The sequence below is a fragment of the Hemiscyllium ocellatum genome, chromosome 13 (genome assembly GCF_020745735.1).
Source record: "Hemiscyllium ocellatum isolate sHemOce1 chromosome 13, sHemOce1.pat.X.cur, whole genome shotgun sequence".
Lineage (NCBI taxonomy): Eukaryota > Metazoa > Chordata > Chondrichthyes > Orectolobiformes > Hemiscylliidae > Hemiscyllium > Hemiscyllium ocellatum.
Window position 1 is genome coordinate 85,959,903 of NC_083413.1, and position 18,601 is coordinate 85,978,503.

Genomic DNA, 18,601 nt, shown 5'->3' on the forward strand with positions numbered 1-18,601 from the left:
GGTAGAAAATTGGTACTTATTATGATGTGGAGGTGCTGGGGTGACAAAGTTAAAAATCACACAACACCAGATTATAGTCCAACAGGTTTATTTGAAAGTACAAGCTTTCAGCGTGCTGCTCCTTCGTCATTGAATACCTTTGAATCAGTTATCAAAGAAATGTCAGAACTGTTGCTAGGTATTAACCTTGATTATTTCTTTTTCCATCTAACTACTGTTACAACAGAGTTAACCACATTCACACATAGCACAGATCAGACTCAAAACCTGTTTGCTGCATATAGTTCAGCTGGTTGTTTACTCACTCCTCAATCACCTGAGCTCCAGAAAAATACAGCAAGAATTTCAAATATAGCCCATCATCAGAATTGTTCCCCCTAAAGTAATAAATCTAGCTCCATTCTCCTAACTCTTGTGTTTAAATCAGTCTCAAGCATTTACTTTTTCATTTCACTTACCGTAAAACATAAAACATTTTTAAAAACATGATGAAGTTATATACAAGTTATATAAAAATATAAAGTTATTTCTCACCTTTCTTTTTTGACTGAGAAACAATGAGTTGGGCTGAAGGAAACCATGAGAAAGCAGTTGCTCCCTATCACAACCTGTTACATTCCTCATCCACCCCACTGTGAATTAGGGCAGAATGATACTATCACAAAACACAGCAAGTGGGCGCATGAATCTTGTTCACAGTTCAGTCTGTGGCAGTAGAGCTATTTTACTTGATTCATTTAGTTATTTTATTCATTGACAGTTTGGTCTTTAGGAGAGTATTGATTTATCTTGGGTGTCCATCATGAGGATGAGGGAGAGAAGCAGATGGTATTTATATTCAACATGAGCTGCTGTGGTTGGATATTGTGTGATAGTTAGGTTTCTTTATAAAATGTTTCCTTACAAAGTTAAATGACCTAACTCATTGTATCCTGCACTTAGTAGTTAAAAAAATACATGTCGTTGTCACTGCATTTTATTTACTCCCCTATAATTTGCCTAGACATAGCAGATAGTGAGAAACTTCCCATTAGTGGAAGGATTGAGAATGAGAGGACACCGATTTAAGGTAATTGATAAAAGAGGCAATGGAGATATGAGGAGAAACCTCTTCACTCAGTAAGTGGCTAAAGTTTATATTGTGCTTCTGAGAGTGTGGGAGACACTGATTCAATTGATGCTATTCAGGAGAGATCTGGATCCTAATATGGAACTATAGTTGTGGGCAGAAGTCAAAGGAATGCCATGAGGTGCATTGTTCATTTGCAGAACCAGCACAGTCAAATGGGCAGAACTGCCTCCTGCATTCTGTCAAAAGACTAATGAATTTAGTGAGAGCATGTTTAAATGCTCAGGGCAATGAGAAAAATGGATATCCAGCCGGCAAGAACTAGGGATAAAAGATAAGTATATGAAAATTGTAGCTCAGTTGGTTGCACTCTTTGAGCTACTAGCTCCATGGCTTGAGTGCAGAAAAATCATGATAAGCACATTGTTGCAGTGAGGAGACACTACAATGTTGGAAGGTAGGTCTCTGAGATGAGACATTAAACAAGGCTCTATTCATCTCTAGATCCACTGATACTATTTAAAAGAAGTGTATGAGAGTTCTGTCTGGTCTCCTGCCCAATATTCATCTCTCAATCTGCATTATCAAAACAGATTATCTGATCATGATCGCATTATTAACCATATTCACAATAAAGAAAATGTTGGCAGAATGCAGATGTTAATTTTATGATAGCAAAGCAGAAGAGTGATGGATGGAAAATGGAGTCTCAGTGATCAGTGCTGCTGAGACCCCAGTTCACAATCTGTATCAATAATTTAGCCTTGAAACACAACTTTGCAGAAACGTGAAATAGAGGGTTGTTCAATTAGAACATACTACAAGAAGACAATACTAAACTTTCAATGTAATTGGCAAATAAATTTCACCACATTAGTGTGAGCTAATGCGTTGTGGTAAGATTAGTAAAATATTTCCATTACTTGGAAAATATGAATCTAGGTGAGATGCAGAGTGGGAATGCAAACTCAAACTGAATAGCCATTTAATAATTCCATAAAATGCAATTCAAAAATTGGAGTATATTTCTACAGGGATAGAATTGACAAGTATAGAGATTATTGCTAAGCTCATCGACTTGGCAATACACAATAAGAATCTGCAAATGCTGGAGGTCTGAAACATTCAAAGTTTGTGAGAAGATTTGTAGCTCGGGTGCTCGTTGTAGTGGTTCTGTTCGCCGAGCTGGGAGTTTTTGTTGCAAACGTTTCATCCCCTTTCTAGGTGACATCTTCAGTGCTTGGGAGCCTCCTGTGAAGCGCTTCACAGGCGGCTCCCAAGCACTGAAGATGTCACCTAGAAAGGGGACGAAACATTTGCAACAAAAACTCCCAGCTCGGCAAACAGGTCTGAAACATCATCAGAAAATGCTGGGAATACACAGGTTATGCAGCACCTGTTAGAAGAGATTGATCTCTTATCAGAAACTGGAAAGAGATTGAAACATAGAAGGTTTAAAGCAAATGAAAGTAGTCACCAAAAAGAGTTTGACAAAGATTACAAGGCAAAAGTCTGTGATAGGTTGGAAGCCAGGAGAGATTAAAATACTGAGATTGGTGATGCAAGACAAAAGGGAACGAATGTGGGACAAAAGGACCAAAGGTGTGTCTCAAAGGGAGTGAACAGCAGAATGGTGAATAGTTGCCACTGAAAATAAACAAATAGGAAACAAGATAGTCAAACCAAAATGTGCAAAGAAAGTGAATGCGAAACAGGCAGTGATTGTGATCTGAAATGAATGAACTCAGTAGTGAGTACAGAAAACTGCAAAGTACCAAATGAAAACATGTTAGCATTGAGCTTTCTGGAAGCCAGAAGAGTGAGAGGGTCAACATGGGCGCAGGTGTAGAAACAGATAGCCAGCAGGAAGATCAGAGGGAGATGATCTACAAAGTGGTTACCCAATTTATCTTTGACCTTTCCACTTGTGAAGCACATTTCAGGGTTACCAGTAGATACAGTCAAAGTGTAGTGCTGGAAAAGCACAGAAGGTCAGGCAGCATCCAATGAACAGGAGAGTTGAAGTTTCGGGCAAAAGCCCTTCAGGAATGTGTGTGGGCGGAAGGTGGCTGAGAGATAAATAGGAGGGTGGGAGTTGGGTTGAGGTTGGGGGAAAGGTAGCTGGGAAGGCGATAAGTAGATGAAGATGGAGGTGGGATAGGTGGAAAGAAAAGGTGGGAGGGAAGATGGACAAGTGGTAAAGGACAAGAGGGTGGTATCGAGTTGATCTGGGATGAGGTGGTGGGGAGGGAAGATTTGGAAACTAGCATCTACAGTCCTCACTTTCTCTGACCAGCCAGTACAGTAAACTAAACTGAAAGTAATACAAGTAACTTGCTGCTTCACTTGGAAGGAGTGCTTGAGGCCTTTGATAGTGTGAACAGAAAAGATGAAAAAGGTAGGTGTTCCTGCAAGTCCATGAATGGTAGTGGTGTTTGCAAGCATCTGCTGCCGTATTTTTCCTCTGTGATAGAGGTACTATGTGAGGAAGAACGCAGTTGGAGACCATCAATATAAAATAGTCACCAAGAAATCAAATGATAATTCAGCAGGAAATAGTTTAGACAAACAAGTTTAAGATGAGGCTCGATGAGCATATGAGAGCAAAAGGGATGCAGGGCTAATTGTTGTCATAGTTGTGTGAAAGTTTGCTGAGCTGGGTAGTTGATTTGCAGATATTTTGTTCTTTGTCTACGTGATATCTTCACTGCTTTGGAGCCTCCTGTGAAGTGCTAATTGTTAGAGTAGGAAGGATGAAAGAAGATGTGAATGGAGTACAAACACCATCATTGACTGATTCTACTTTTGTGCTTCATATTCTATTTTAATTTTAACAAACCTGACTTAGTTTGAGATTTTCACTTTAATATACTTTAATATTCTTTCACATATTTCAAGATCAAAATGGACACATGCTGAATAATTGGTAATATTACATGCTTCAATACTTAAAGTAGATATTAAAGTGCATTTCTTTTTCTTTCATTCCAGATCACCCAACTTCAGTTAGAGACCCTGAAATTGGAAAATGATCGTTTAGCAGCAATGTTAAAAGTAGATGGGATAAGGGCATATTAGACCATAAGGCATAGGAATAGAAATTAGGCCATACCACCATTCGAGTCTGCTCCAACATTCAATCATGGCTGATCATTTTTTTCAAGTCCATTCTCCCACTTTCTCCCTGTGATCCTTGATCCCACTGATACTCAAGAGTCTATCTATCCCTGTCTTAAATATACTTAAAAGGCCTTTACAGTCTTCAGTGGCAATTATTCGAAGGATTCACTACTCTCTGGCTAAAGAAGTTTCTCCTTATCTCCGTTCTAAAAGGCCTTCCCTTCCTAGGCTGTGCCCTTGGTCCTGGTCTCTTCTGCCAATGGAAACAGCTTCCCAACACTCACTCTGTCCAGCCATTCAGTATTCTGTAAGTTTCAGTTAGATCCCCCCTCAATCTTCTAAACTCCATTAAGTATAGACCCAGAGTTCTGAAACGCTCCTCATATGTTAAGCCTTTCATTCCTGGATTCATTCTCTGGAACCTGTTCCAGAGTCAGTACATCCTTCCTGAGGTATGGGGTCCAGAATTGCTCATAACACTCTCACCAGAGTCAGAAGTACATCATTGCTTTTGTAATTGCCATTTATTTTTCCTTCCTAACTACTGGCTCAACCTGCAACTTTAGATTAGATTCCCTACAATATGGAAACAGGCCCTTTGGCCCAACAAATTCACATTGACCCTCCGAAGAGTAACCCACCCAGACCATTCCCCTCCATTACCACTGACTAATGTACCTAACACTATGGCCAATTCACCTGACCTGCACGTTTTTGGATTGTGTGAGGAATCCGTAGCACCTAGAGAAAACCCACAAAGACACGGGGCGAATGTGCAAATTCCACACAGACAGTTGCCCAAGGCAGGAATCGAACCGGGTCCCGATGCTGTGAGGCAGCAGTGCTAACCACTAAGCCACTGTGCCACTCCTTAAGAGAATCCTGGACGATATTCCCAAGTCCCTTTGCACATTGGATTTCTGAATTTTATCCCTGTTTAAAAAGTAATCCATGCCTGACAGAAGATCCTAGCTAATCCAACCACTCTTGCTTAGTTCAGCCAGGCTTGCAATGTCAGACAGCATAACTGGCCTCATTGCCTTTGGGGTAGATGACTAGGACATTGAGAAGAGTTCCAAACTCATTCTGAGCTGTGTATATGGTGCGTGATAATAAGATTGTGGTCAGCAGTGATGTTCTTTGTGGTTGAGTGGTCTGTGACTCTAGATTGAAACTTGAAGATTGGTATTGATAAGCTAGAAGAATCCATGACTTCCAAAGGGGAGGAGAGAGAAAGGGGAAAAAATAATAATCTCTCCATTTGTTCCAAAAACAACAGAATTGTTCGATAACAGACCTTCGTAATGGCTATTTTTCATCTCTGAGGCAACTGGAACAGGAAAACCAGCAGCTCCAAAAAGAATTGGCTGATGTGAAAAGCAAGCTGGAGACATCTGCTAAGGTGTCTCAGGACAGATATGAAAAGCTTCTATTACAGATACAGAGCAAGCTGACGGATATCAGAGAAACGGAGGATAGGTATGGAATCTTTGTCAGGCAATATATGTTAAAGCTCATCTTAATGCACTACATTTAATTTCTAACTTGTTTATCATCTCTGGAGTATCAACTCATGTGCCAGAGAAATGTGTTCAAACCACACCATGTGATAGCTTTGAAATTAAATGCTGTTATCACTAATAATGAACCTCATAGAATCCCTACAGTGTGGAAGCAGGCCATTTGACCCATCAAGTCCACTCCAACCCTTCAAAGAACATCTCACCCAGACCTACCCATCTACCCTATCCCTGTAAGCCTGCATTTCCCACAGCTAATCAACTTGCATATCCCTGGACACTATGGGCAATTTAGCAAAACCAATCCATATAACCTGCATATCTTTGGATTGACCCTAAAATCTATCAAGATTAGTAAAGTCCTTCAGAGAAGGAAATCTGCTATCCTTTCCTGGTCTGGCTCCATACTGCAGATTCTCTTTTGTAGATGAGTCAATGCCATTTGCTCAACAGCAGTTAGGGATGGACAATAAATCTTGCCCTTGACACTCCTATCGTGAGGATCTTTTTAAAATTATAAATCTGAGGCATTATTTAGAGAGATGTAACATCTATTATCTCATAGCTACAACATGAAGGTTACATATTTTGCAGTAGTTACTTAGGATACTGTTCAACTTAGCGATAGACCATTTTTGCTCAACATTACCAAATGTGTCAATATGAATAAAAATTCATCAGTTACACTTACAATACCTTCCAAACTCTACAGTCATAGACACAATATCTGTGATTAACTCAGAAAGCCAGCAATATTTATCAAATATTTTAATATCTAAAAATAAACAAATCCACAGAAGTTTAAAGATGGATTGTATTAACCTGGCTCATGTTCCTTTTTTATATAAAATTGAGAACTGATGTAACTGTAGTGATTAAAATGGCGAAGGCAAATCAAATTAGCAAATGAGAAACTATTTCCTCTGAGAGGAGAATCAACAGCAGGTGGAACTAATCCCCTAATTTATGCCAGGTTGTTTCAGGAGCAAAAATAGGAAGTTTTTTAATACAAAGTATAGTGGAAAGCTGCAACACTTTGCTTCCAAAAAATCTTGTTGAACCTGAGGAATAGAATAGACTTTCAAGGCTGAGATCAATTGGTTAGTTAGAAATTCCTGCGGAAAACTTTCAGCGTGCAGTGGGACATAAATGAAGCAAAAGCCAGCATGAAGCTAAAAATAAAAACTTTACAAGAGATAGTAGAAATGCAGTGGACTGGAAGAACTCTCAAATGTGCAGCACAATTACAAACAAGGTTAATGAGTCGCAATGGGATATTTAAACATAAATATAATAAACCTTCCAAGAAATTGCTAGTGGCTGTGTTGCCATTTTTCTCCAAATTTATTTGTGCTGCGACTCAGCTCTACTCTTGTAACCTGATCTTCTGATCCTGGCTTCCTTAGAAATGTGGAGTCTACCTGAAATGAAACCTTTCCCTTATAGAGCAGAATAGTCAGGGGCAGAAGGGCCCTGAGCAGTGCCTAGCCTCTCTCCCTCACCACCCGTGATACTGTGGCGTTGGATCCCACCCCTCACCCCTTTGTGCCTGTCGCATTGAGAACTGGTGAATGAGAGAGTTTTAAAGTTTAATGTTCTATTTTTAAAAAGTTTTTTTTAAATTAGGAATTTGCTGAAAATTACTCTAACTTGAGTTTACATTTTCAGCCTTGAAATGGGACTCTCCACCTCCGATTTTCAGAAGATTGAATTCAGTTTTTATTTTGGAAAACATACAGAGAGACTTCCCTCATTAGGTGTAGAGCTGTTTTGGTCAGCAAAGTACTGCATGAGTGCACAGAGTATAAAATAGGAATTTGGGAGAAAGGGTAAAAGGTGGTGCTTATTTCTTCTGCATCTAGAAGTCGCCTCTTACTTTGGTATGAGAGTAAAGCTGATTGCAGCAAGGGGCTGATTACTTATAGTTATTTTTAATCGACCTGTTATGACGTACCTCTGGAGCAGGTAGAAGTTGAATCGCAGTATTCTGACGGATACTTTCAATTCAACCTGCCCCAAGAACCTGTGGAGCAGATAGGAGCTAAACCTGGGCCTCCTGATATAGAGACAGAAGCAATATCACTGCACCACGCAAACCCCAATATTAAAATTATTTTCTGATCAGTGTTATTTGATGATGTTATTACACAACTCTGGAGTGGGTATATCTTAAACCCAAGCCTGCTGGCTCAGAGGTAGGGATACCACTATGAAATCATAAGAGCCCCTTATGATTGTTTATAGGCCACCAAACTGGAGTGGCTGTAAAAGAAATGGTGTTAAACAGAAGATTAGAGAAGCACATAGCATGGATAGAAGAAACCGTGGATGACTTTAATTTGCTTACAGACTGGCTAAACCTAATGAGTTGTAATGCAGTGGAGGATGAGTTTCTGGAGAGTGGTATGGTGGTATTCTAAAGCACTGTATATGTAGAACCAACTGGAGTTCAAGCTATTTTCAAATTATATAATTTGAAAAGGACTAATTAGTAATCATTTGTTTAACACTCTTACTTCACATTCATCATAGAATCATCATTGAAACCATACAATGTGGAAACAGGCCATTTGGCCCAAGTCCACACCAACGCTCAGAGTATCCCACCCAGAGTCATTCCCCTACCCTATTACTCTACAGTTACTCATGACTAATGCACCTAACCTACACATCCCTGAAAACTATGGGCAATTTTGCATGGCCAATTCACCTAGCCTATGACAGTATACTTCCATACATATTGCTTTTCAATGGGCAGATTTGTTCTGAGCACCCAGGCTAATATACCTTATCACACAGATGACTGAAAATGCTGGCTGAGACAAGGTGGGGGAAGGGGAAATGAGGAAACTGGAGAAATCCTGAGTTTGTCCCTCCTAGGTTGGAGGGTTCCTAGGCGGAAGATGAGGTGCTCTTCCTCCAACCGTCATGTTGTTATGGTCTGGCGATGGAGGAGTCCAAGGACCTGCATGTCTTCGGTGGAGTGGGAGGGGGAGTTGAAGTGTTGAGCCACGGGGTGGTTGGGTTGGTTGGTCCGGGTGTTCCCAGAGGGGTTCTCTGAAGCGTTCCGCAAATAAGCCTGTCTCCCCAATATAGAGGAGGCCACATCGGGTGCAGCGGATGCAATAGATGATGTGTGTGGAGGTGCAGGTGAATTTGTGGCGGATACGGAAGGATCCCTTGGGGCCTTGGAGAGAAGTAAGGGAGGAGGTGTGGGCCCAAGTTTTGCATTTCTTGCAGTTGCAGGGGAAGGTGCCGGGAGTGGAGGTTGGGTTGGTGGAGGGTGTGGTCCTGACGAGGGAGTCACAGAGGGAGTGGTCTTTGCGGAACGCTGATAGGGATGGGGAAGGAAATATATTCCTGGTGGTGGGGTCCGTTTTGAGGGGCAGGGCTCAAGGGCGGAGGAGCGGGAAGTGGAGGAGATGCGGTGGAGGGCATTGTCAATTGCATCTGGGGGGAAATTGCAGTCTTTGAAAAAGGAGGCCATCTGGGTTGTATGGTATTGGAACTGGTCCTCCTGGGAGCAGATGCGGCGGAGACTAAGGAATTGGGAATATGGGATGGCGTTTTTACAGGGGGCAGGGTGGGAGTCAGTCGGTTTATAGTAAATGTCCGTGTTGATTCGGTTGCCCCAGATAGAAATGGAAAGGTCTAGGAAGGGGAGGGAGGAGTCTGAGACAGTCCAGGTGAATTTGAGGTCGGGGTGGAAAGTGTTGGTAAAGTGGATGAACTGTTCAACCTCCTCGTGGGAGCACGAGGCAGCGCCAATACAGTCATCGATGTAGCGGAGAAAAAGGTGGGGGGGTGGTGCCAGTGTAGCTGCGGAAGATGGACTGTTTCACATACCCTACGAAGAGGCAGGCATAACTGAACAACCTCACCCTGAACAACTTCTCTTTCCAATCCTCCCACTTCCTCCAAACCAAAGGAGTAGCCATTGGCACCCGCATGGGCCCCAGCTATGCCTGCCTCTTCGTAAGATATGTGGAACAGTCCATCTTCCGCAGCTACACTGGCACCACCCCCCACCTTTTTCTCCACTACATTGATGACTGTATCGGCGCTGCCTCGTGCTCCCACAAGGAGGTTGAACAGTTCATCCTCTTTACCAACACCTTCCACCCGACCTCAAATTCACCTGGACCGTCTCAGACTCCTCCCTCCCCTTCCTAGACCTTTCCATTTCTAACTCGGGCAACCGAATCAACACGGACGTTTACTATAAACCAACTGACTCCCATAGCTACCTGGACTACACCTCCTCCCACCCTGCCCCCTGTAAAAACGCCATCCCTTATTCCCATTTCCTTCGTCTCCACCGCATCTGCTCCCAGGAGAACCAGTTCCAATACCGTACAATCCAGATGGCCTCCGTCTTCAAAGACTGCACTTTCCCCACAGACGTGATCGATGATGCCCTCCACCGCATCTCCTCCACTTCCCGCACCTCCGTCCTTGAGACCTGCCCCTCCAACAGCCACCAGGACAGAACCCCACTGGTTCTCACCTACCACCCCACCAATCTCCATATACAGCGCATCATCCGCCATCATTTCCGCCACCTCCAAACAGACCCACCACCAGGGATATATTTCCCTTCCCTCCCCTATCAGCGTTCCGAAAAGACCACTCCCTCCGTGACTCCCTCGTCAGGTCCACATCCCCACCAACCCAACCTCCACTCCCGGCACCTTCCCCTGCAACCGCAAGAAATGCAAAACTTGGGCCCACGCCTCCTCCCTTACTTCTCTCCAAGGCCCCAAGGGATCCTTCCGTATCCGCCACAAATTCACCTGCACCTCCACACACACAATTTATTGCATCCGCTGCACCCGATGTGGCCTCCTCTATATTGGGGAGATAGGCCGTCTACTTGCAGAACGTTTCAGAGAACCCCTCTGGGGCACCCGGACCAATCAACCCAACCAACCCGTGGCTCAACACTTCAACTCCCCCTCCCACTCCACCAAGGACATGCAGGTCCTTGGACTTCTCCATCGCCAGACCATAGCAACACGACGGTTGGAGGTAGAGCGCTTCATCTTCCGCCTAGGAACCCTCCAACCACAAGGGATGAACTCAGATTTCTCCAGTTTCCTCATTTCCCCTCCCCCCACCTTGTTTCAGTCAAATCCCTCAAACTCAGCACCGCCTTCCTAACCTGCAATCTTCTTCCTGACACCTCCGCCCCCACCCCACTCTGGCCTATCACCCTCGCCTTGACCTCCTTCCACCTATCGCATCTCCAACGCCCCTTCCCCAAGTCCCTCCTCCCTACCTTTTATCTTAGCCTGCTGGACACAATTTCCTCATTCCTGAAGAAGGGCTTATGCTCCTGTCGATTCTCCCGTTCCTTGGATGCTGCCTGACCTGCTGCGCTTTTCCAGCAACACATTTTCAGCTACTTTTCGGAGAGTCAGTGTGAATTTGTTGGGCCAAATGGCCTGTTTCCACACTGTAGTGGGCGGCACGGTTTCACAGTGGTTAGCACTGCTGCCTCACAGCACCTGAGACCCGGGTTCAATTCCCGACTCAGGCGACTGACTATGTCGAGTTTGCACGTTCTCCCCGTGTCTGCGTGGGTTTCCTCTGGGTGCTCCGGTTTCTTCCCACAGCCCAAAGATGTGCGGGTCAGGTGAATTGGCCATGCTAAATTGCCTGTAGTGTTAGGTAAGGGGTAAATGTAGGGGTATGGGTGGGTTGCGCTTCGGCGAGTCGGTGTGGACTTGTTGGGCCGAAGGACCTGTTTCCACACTGTAAGTCTAATCTAATGTAGGGTTTCAATAATGATTCTACGATGAATGTGAAGTGAATGTGTTAAATTTCAACAAAGGGAATTATGAAGGTATGAGTGGCAAATTGATTTAGGGAAAATAGATTAAAAGATATGGCTGTATGCAGGCTATGGATAGTCTTTAGAGAGCTGTAATTTGGCTTATAGCAACTATGCATTTCTTCAAGTCACAAAAACCCAAAAACGCTCAGTCAATCTTGGCTAACAACAGAAATTGAGGATTATGTAATATTAAAAGAAAAAGCCTATAAAGTTTCTAGAAATGGTAATAGCCCTGAGGATTGTAGTGGGGGCGGGGGCGGAATTTTAGAATAGAGGATCATAAAAAGAAGAGAATAGGAATATAAACTATCGAAAAGGTCTTTAAAAGCTTCAAATTGTACCTAAAAAGTGAGGTGTTTTGTTAATAACAGGAAGAGGTGGAATTTGTAATAGGGAGTAAAAGAAAGGCACAATATCTAAATGATTAGTTTTATGTTCATCTTCACTGTGAAAAATGCAAGAAATCTTCCAAAATTAAAGGTCCAAGGGACTCAGGAGAATAGATTGTGGAATAAATTAATGGCACTGAAAATTGATGTTCCAAAGGACATGTTCTTTTTCTCAAAATGTTGAAAGGAGCAGCTTTGATATGATTGATGTGTCTTTGATCATCTTTCAAAATTCTGTAGCTTCAGGAATGGCTCCTGTAAATTTTAAGAAAGCCTGTCTCACACCACTATTTGAGAAGGGAGGAAGAGAGAAAAAATTGAATTGCAGACCTAGTGGCATTGTATCAACAGTAGAGAAATTGCTATAGTCTATTAAGTCTTGTAAAGTCTTTGGAAGAAAGTTCTAACAAAATTGATAACAGGGAGTTGATGAATATTGTATACGTGGATTCTTTTGATTAAGCAACCTTCTATGGTGGACTTCATCAAATTTAAGCACTTTAAACAAGTTTGTTGTGTATTGCATGGATTAAGGACATAACAGAAAACAGAGTATGAATAAAAGGGATCATTCTCGTGTGGGAGACTATGACTAGTGGGGTACCACCAGGATTAATGCTACTTGGGGTCCCAGTTGTTCACAGCATATATCAATTATGTGTATGTGAGGACCAAAACCAAAATTTTCAAGTTTGCCGATGACAGAAAACTAGATGGCTATGAGGAAAATGTGAAATGGCTTCAGGAGAATTTGGACAGAGTTGATGAATGGGCAAAAACATAGCAGGTAGAGGGATGCAGGGAGCTAGAATCAGGTCAGGTAGGAGAGTGATTGTCGTATAAGTGCAACATATAGTTAGATTGCAGGTGAGATGTTCAGCAGGGAGTTGTGAATCAGTTTAATAGTTACTTTGGAGTTAGAACAAGTCAACATTCCTCTAACTTATTCGATGTAATTATTAAGCACTGATCTTAAAGAGATTTTTTCAGAGGATTCTGAATGCGACAGAATTGTTCATTGATAAACAAATTTCCAAGGTAATACCCATGGAGTCTGATAAATCTGGATTTCCACAGGATCCCAATGTGCTACTCCAGTACTCACTCTCCCAGTTGTCCTCTATCCATCAAAATATCTGGGTCAATAAATTAACATTGTCAACATCTTGGGGCTTATCATTCACCAAAGGCTGAACTAGACCAACCATAAACCTACCACTGTATCGCTACAAGAGCAGCTCCAGGGTTTGGATTTCTGCAAGTGGTAACTTACCCCTGACTCCTCAAAACTTGTCCAACTCATTCACACGTGCAATGAAACGCTGAGCAACAACAAACCTCACACAGCAAAAGGGTCACATCACAAAGTGTGGCAGAAGCAGGTAAAATCAAAGCGTCAAAATTAGACTGCTATTTGGAAAGGCAGAATCTGCAGGCTTGGGAGGGGGCAAGGAAGGTAGAAGAATGGAACCAAGTTAGGTGGTCATTTGAAAAGTCGGCACATGTTGGACTGCAAAGCTGCCTTCTGAACTTTGACAGTACTTTGATTCTGTCTGTGTGTTGTTGTTGGTGATGGTCAAAGACTTGATTGAGATCTCCTTAATAGATTGGTTACATTACAGAATTTTCTTCTAAGGATCCTTCTTCATCACCCTTAAGCAGTGGGCATCTCTGACAAAAATCAGCCCATCCCTAGTCACCCTGACGAGGTGATATTGGGCTGCCATTTTGAACAATTGCAAATCTGTGATAATGGTGCTGCGATGTTAAAACTGTGTTAATAAATGGACCATCCTGTTTGTTCTTATTACTCTTTGTACTGGTTTTGATATGACTTTAAAGTGGTTCATTAGTCCACTGGAGAGTCAGTCACTAGAGCCATGTAACTAGAGTGATGTGTGGGCTGGACCAGATACCAGCATGAGGTTTTCTAACTTAAAGGTGTAAAATCAATTTTGCATAATTTGTTTTAGTCAAAATTCCCTTAAAATGTCCAAATGGTTCATGCAACGTCCACTGAAGAATTCACGTTTTAAGCATCCAACACAAGCTTTATTTCCATTCATAGTGAGCACGGTTGTGTAATCTAAAAATTTCTCTGCATGAATGTTTGTAGGCGAGTGGAGGAGCTCCAGCTTGAACACAAGAAGGAAATCGAAGAACTTCAAAACAAACTTCGTGAGATGGTTGCTCACTCTGAAGAGGACAAATGTGGCTTGCAAAGTCAGGCTCAGTGTTCTGAGTCCAACCTTCACAATTTAACAGAGGGTCGAGTCACTGAGAGGACCTTTTCCAAGACCATTCGGAGTGATTTATCAGATGCTTCGCTTTCTGAGTCCTTGCGTGGAGCCACCTCTTGTGTCACTTTGTCTGCAGATGAAAATGAAGCAGACTTTTCTGACAATTTGTCAGCACAGTCTGCCCATTCACTTCCTAATGAGCAGTTTCTGCCTTTGGTGAGTCTGCTTTATTGTATATTCATTTTTAAACGAAGGCATGGCACTCCTCTCTGAATTTTCAGCTTGTTGCACACTGTAAACATGTGGGGTTTTGATGGAGCAAGTAAGGAGAAATGGTTTTACCTGGCAGGAGGATTGGCAATGAAGGGACACCTCACATGATTGACAATCTGAATTAGAAATCTATCAGGGATGATTTCCTAAAGTAACATGACATGCAGTAAATCAAGGAGGGAGGGGGTGTGAGAGAGGGTGGTTGTGGGGAAAGACCCTCACAGCCAGCTGTATGGTAAACAACTGAGAAGGAAGAAGGCGAAGAGAAGAGGCACTCATCCCGGTCCATTTGGAGTCATAGAGATGTACAGCAAGGTCCAACTCGGCCATGACGACCAGATATTCAAACTTAATCCAGTCCCATTGGCCCATATCTCTCTCAACCCTTCCTATTCATATACCCATCCAGATCCCTTTTAAATGCTGTAATTGTACCAGCCTCCACTACTTCCTCTAACACCTCATTCCATGCACGCACTATCTGTGTAAAAAAATTGCCCCCTTAGTTTCCATTTATATCTTCTGCTCTTACCCTAAACCTATGTCCTCTAGTTCTGGACTCCCCCACCCCAAGGAAAAGACCTTGCCTATTTACCCTATCCATGCCCCTCATGATTTTATAAACCTCAATAATGTCACCCCTCGGCCTCCAACACCCCAGGGAAAACAGCCCCAGCCTATTCAGCTTCTCCCTACAGCTCAAGTCCTCCAACCTTGGCAACATCCTTGTAAATCTTTTCTGAACCCTTTCAACTTTCACAACATTCTTCTGGAAGGAGACCAGAATTGCGCGTGATTTTCCAAAAGTGTCCTAACCAATGTCCTATACAGCCACAACATGACCTCCCAACTTCTGTACTCAATAGTATGACCAATAAAGGAAAGCATACCAAACGCCGCCATCACTATCCTATCTACCTGCGACTCTACTTTCAAGAAACTGTGAACCTGCACTCCAATGTCTCTTTGTTCAGCATCACTCCTCAGGACCCTACCATTAAGTGTATAAGTCCTGCTCTGATTTGCTTTTGCAAAATGCACCACATCACATTGATCAAAATTAAGCTCCATCTGCTACTCCTCAGCCACTGGCCTATCTGATCAAGATCCTGTTATAATTTGAGGTTATCTTCTTCACTGTCATCTCCACCTCCAATTTTGGTATCATCTGCAAACGTACTAACCATGCCTCCTGTGTTCACATCCAAATCATTTATATAAATGATGAAAAGCAGTGGAACCCGCACCGATCCTTGTGACACAACACTGGTCACAGGCCTCCAGTATGAAAAACAACCCTCCACTCCCACCCTCTGTCTCCTATCTTCGAGCCAGTTCTGTATCAAAATGGCAAGTTCTCCCTGTATGGCATGAGGTCTAACCTTGCTAACTAGCCTCCCATGGGAAACCTTGTCAAACACCTTGCTGAAATCCATATTGATCATGTCCACTGCTCTGCCCTCATCAATCCTCTTTGTTACGTCTTCTCCAGGTAGTCTATAATCAGCTCCTCTGACTGAGATTCCCGGAAACGTGGTCCTTAAAACCTCTTAATCACTTGTACACATGTTACTTTCCATCCCACTATCACAAATGTTTGGCCACAATACAAAAAACAAAAGTCACCACACCAACCTAAATTCATGAATCAAGCCAGATTGCATATACGCATTCTCCTACTCACCGGTGTGCATCTCTTTTAAAGGAACTCTCGTGCACCTTAATATCTGCAACATGTTTGGTGATTTTGTGGGGAAGACTGCAGATCCTTCCCAGATTACATGGATTCCTTTGGATAGATAGCACTGGGTAAAGAATTTATGGAGCATATGGAGGGATGCCTAGGGATCAGATATTTTCAGGCCCACTTTTGGCCCCAGCTCTTATCATCTGCATCTGTGTTCAGATTTGCTTTCTAACCTGTGTTTTCCTGATTTAGTGCTGCTACCACCAAATACAGTTATTATCCATTATTCACAAGCACTGTTGGGAAGTGTGCTGTAATGTATCTGTATGATGTGATTGTCATAGTTGAATAGCTGATTTGTGCTTGATATGGGATTTTTGTAGCAGCGCTGAACTGGGATACACAATATGACTGCTGTGTGAATCATGATTGATGATAGCAATGCAGACTTTTGACTTCCTTTGTGTTTTTTTCATAATCGCAGCATGTGTGAAAAGGCTTTCCAGCCAGATAGCTACTTTTGACATATAGTCCCTGTTATAATGCAGCACCAGTTCATGCACTGCAGGCTCCCACAAATAACAATGTAATAATGACTGGGTCGTATGTTTTTGTGATGGTGATTATTGGTAGGTGTGTGATTTTGCACTGAGTGGTTTGTGGGGCTAGCCATACACTTGTGTGGATATGGCATGAGATACTGACCTTGAGTATTCAGGCAAGTTCATTGAACGACTTCCAGCATTGCATCTCGTCCTCAGGTCCAGACTTCTGACATTCATCTGCACAGCTACATTGTTCCCTCTGCCTTTGTTCAGTTTGACTGGAGGGCCTCCTACTCTTCACACCCAACATCAAGGGATATTACTGTCTACTCACTGCCTTGTTCTGCTATAGTTCAGTGTTCTTCATGCTTCGTTTCTTTTTCTGTAATTGCTTCCAATGCAAGGATACACCTACCTGTTTAAAAAGTACAGAATAACTTTACATGGTAGTACTGTTACACAAAGTCTTGAAGTAAGGTGAGGTGATGGTGTAATGTTAATATCATGAGACTCATAATTCAGATGCCCAGGCAAATGTTCTAGCAGCAAAGGTTTGAATCCTACTGAAGCAAATGGCAAAGTTTGTGAGAGGATTTGTAGCTCGGGTGCTCGTTATAGAACATAGAACATAGAAAGATACAGCGCAGTACAGGCCCTTCGGCCCTCAATGTTGCGCCGACCGAATCCTACCTAACCTACACTAGCCCAATAACTTCCAAATGCCTATCCAATGCCCGCTTAAATGACCATAAAGAAGGAGAGTTCACCACTGCTACTGGCAGGGCATTCCATGAACACTCAACCCGCTGTGTAAAGAATCTACCCCTAACATCTGTCCTATACCTACCACCCCTTAATTTAAAGCTGTGTCCCCTAGTAACACCGGACTCCATTAGCGGTAAAAGGTTCTCAGTGTCGACCCTATCTAAACCCCTAATCATCTTATACACCTCTATCAAATCTCCCCTAAACCTTCTCTTCTCCAATGAGAACAGCCCCAAGTGCCTCAGCCTTTCCTCATAAGATTTTCCTACCATTCCAGGCAACATCCTGGTAAACCTCCTCTGCACTCGTTCCAATGCCTCCACATCCTTCCTATAGTATGGCGACCAAAACTGCACACAATACTCCAGATGAGGCTGCACCAGAGTCTTATACAGTTGCAACATGACCTCAGGACTCCGGAACTCAATTCCTCTACCAATAAAGCCCAGTACACCATATGCCTTCCTCACAGCATTATTTACCTGGGTGGCAACTTTCAGAGATCTGTGTACATGGACACCAAGATCCCTCTGCTCATCCACACTACCAAGTAGCCTACCATTAGCCCAGTAATCCATCATCTTGTTACTCCTACCAAAGTGAATGACTTCACACTTAGCTACATTGAATTCCATTTGCCACCTTTCTGCCCAGCTCTGCAACTTATCTATATCCCGCTGTAACCTACCACTTCCTTCCTCACTATCCACAACTCCACCGACTTTTGTGTCATCCGCAAACTTGCTTACCCAGCTTTCAAGCCCTTCCTCTAGATCATTTATAAAGATAACAAAAAACAATGGTCCCAAAACAGATCCTTGTGGTACACCGCTAGTAACTGCACTCCAAGATGAACTTAGTCCATCAACTACTACCCTCTGTCTCCTTCCAGCCAGCCAATTCCTAATCCAAACCTCTAATGTATCCTCAATGCCATACCTCCGTAGTTTTAGCATTAGCCTACCATGGGGAACCTTATCGAACGCCTTACTAAAATCCATATACACAACATCTACTGCTTTACCCTCGTCCACTTCCTTAGTCACCTTCACAAAGAACTCAATAAGGTTTGTGAGGCACGACCTGCCCTTCACAAAACCATGCTGGCTATCCTTGATCACGTTATTCCTATCCAGATGTTCATAAATCTTATCCCT

The 18,601-nt window shown here is 42.9% G+C and overlaps 1 protein-coding gene across 3 annotated transcripts in view; it reads left to right on the forward strand.

The window, feature by feature from the left end:
• The window catches only part of cep63 (centrosomal protein 63), a 120,596-nt gene that overhangs the window by 97,569 nt on the left and 4,426 nt on the right, over nt 1-18,601 (forward strand). For all 3 annotated transcript variants that reach the window (XM_060834347.1, XM_060834349.1, XM_060834348.1), the window contains 2 exons: nt 5,469-5,668; nt 14,051-14,390. In XM_060834347.1, the coding sequence (XP_060690330.1) occupies nt 5,469-5,668; nt 14,051-14,390 (540 nt within the window). The remainder of the gene's footprint in view (nt 1-5,468; nt 5,669-14,050; nt 14,391-18,601) is intronic.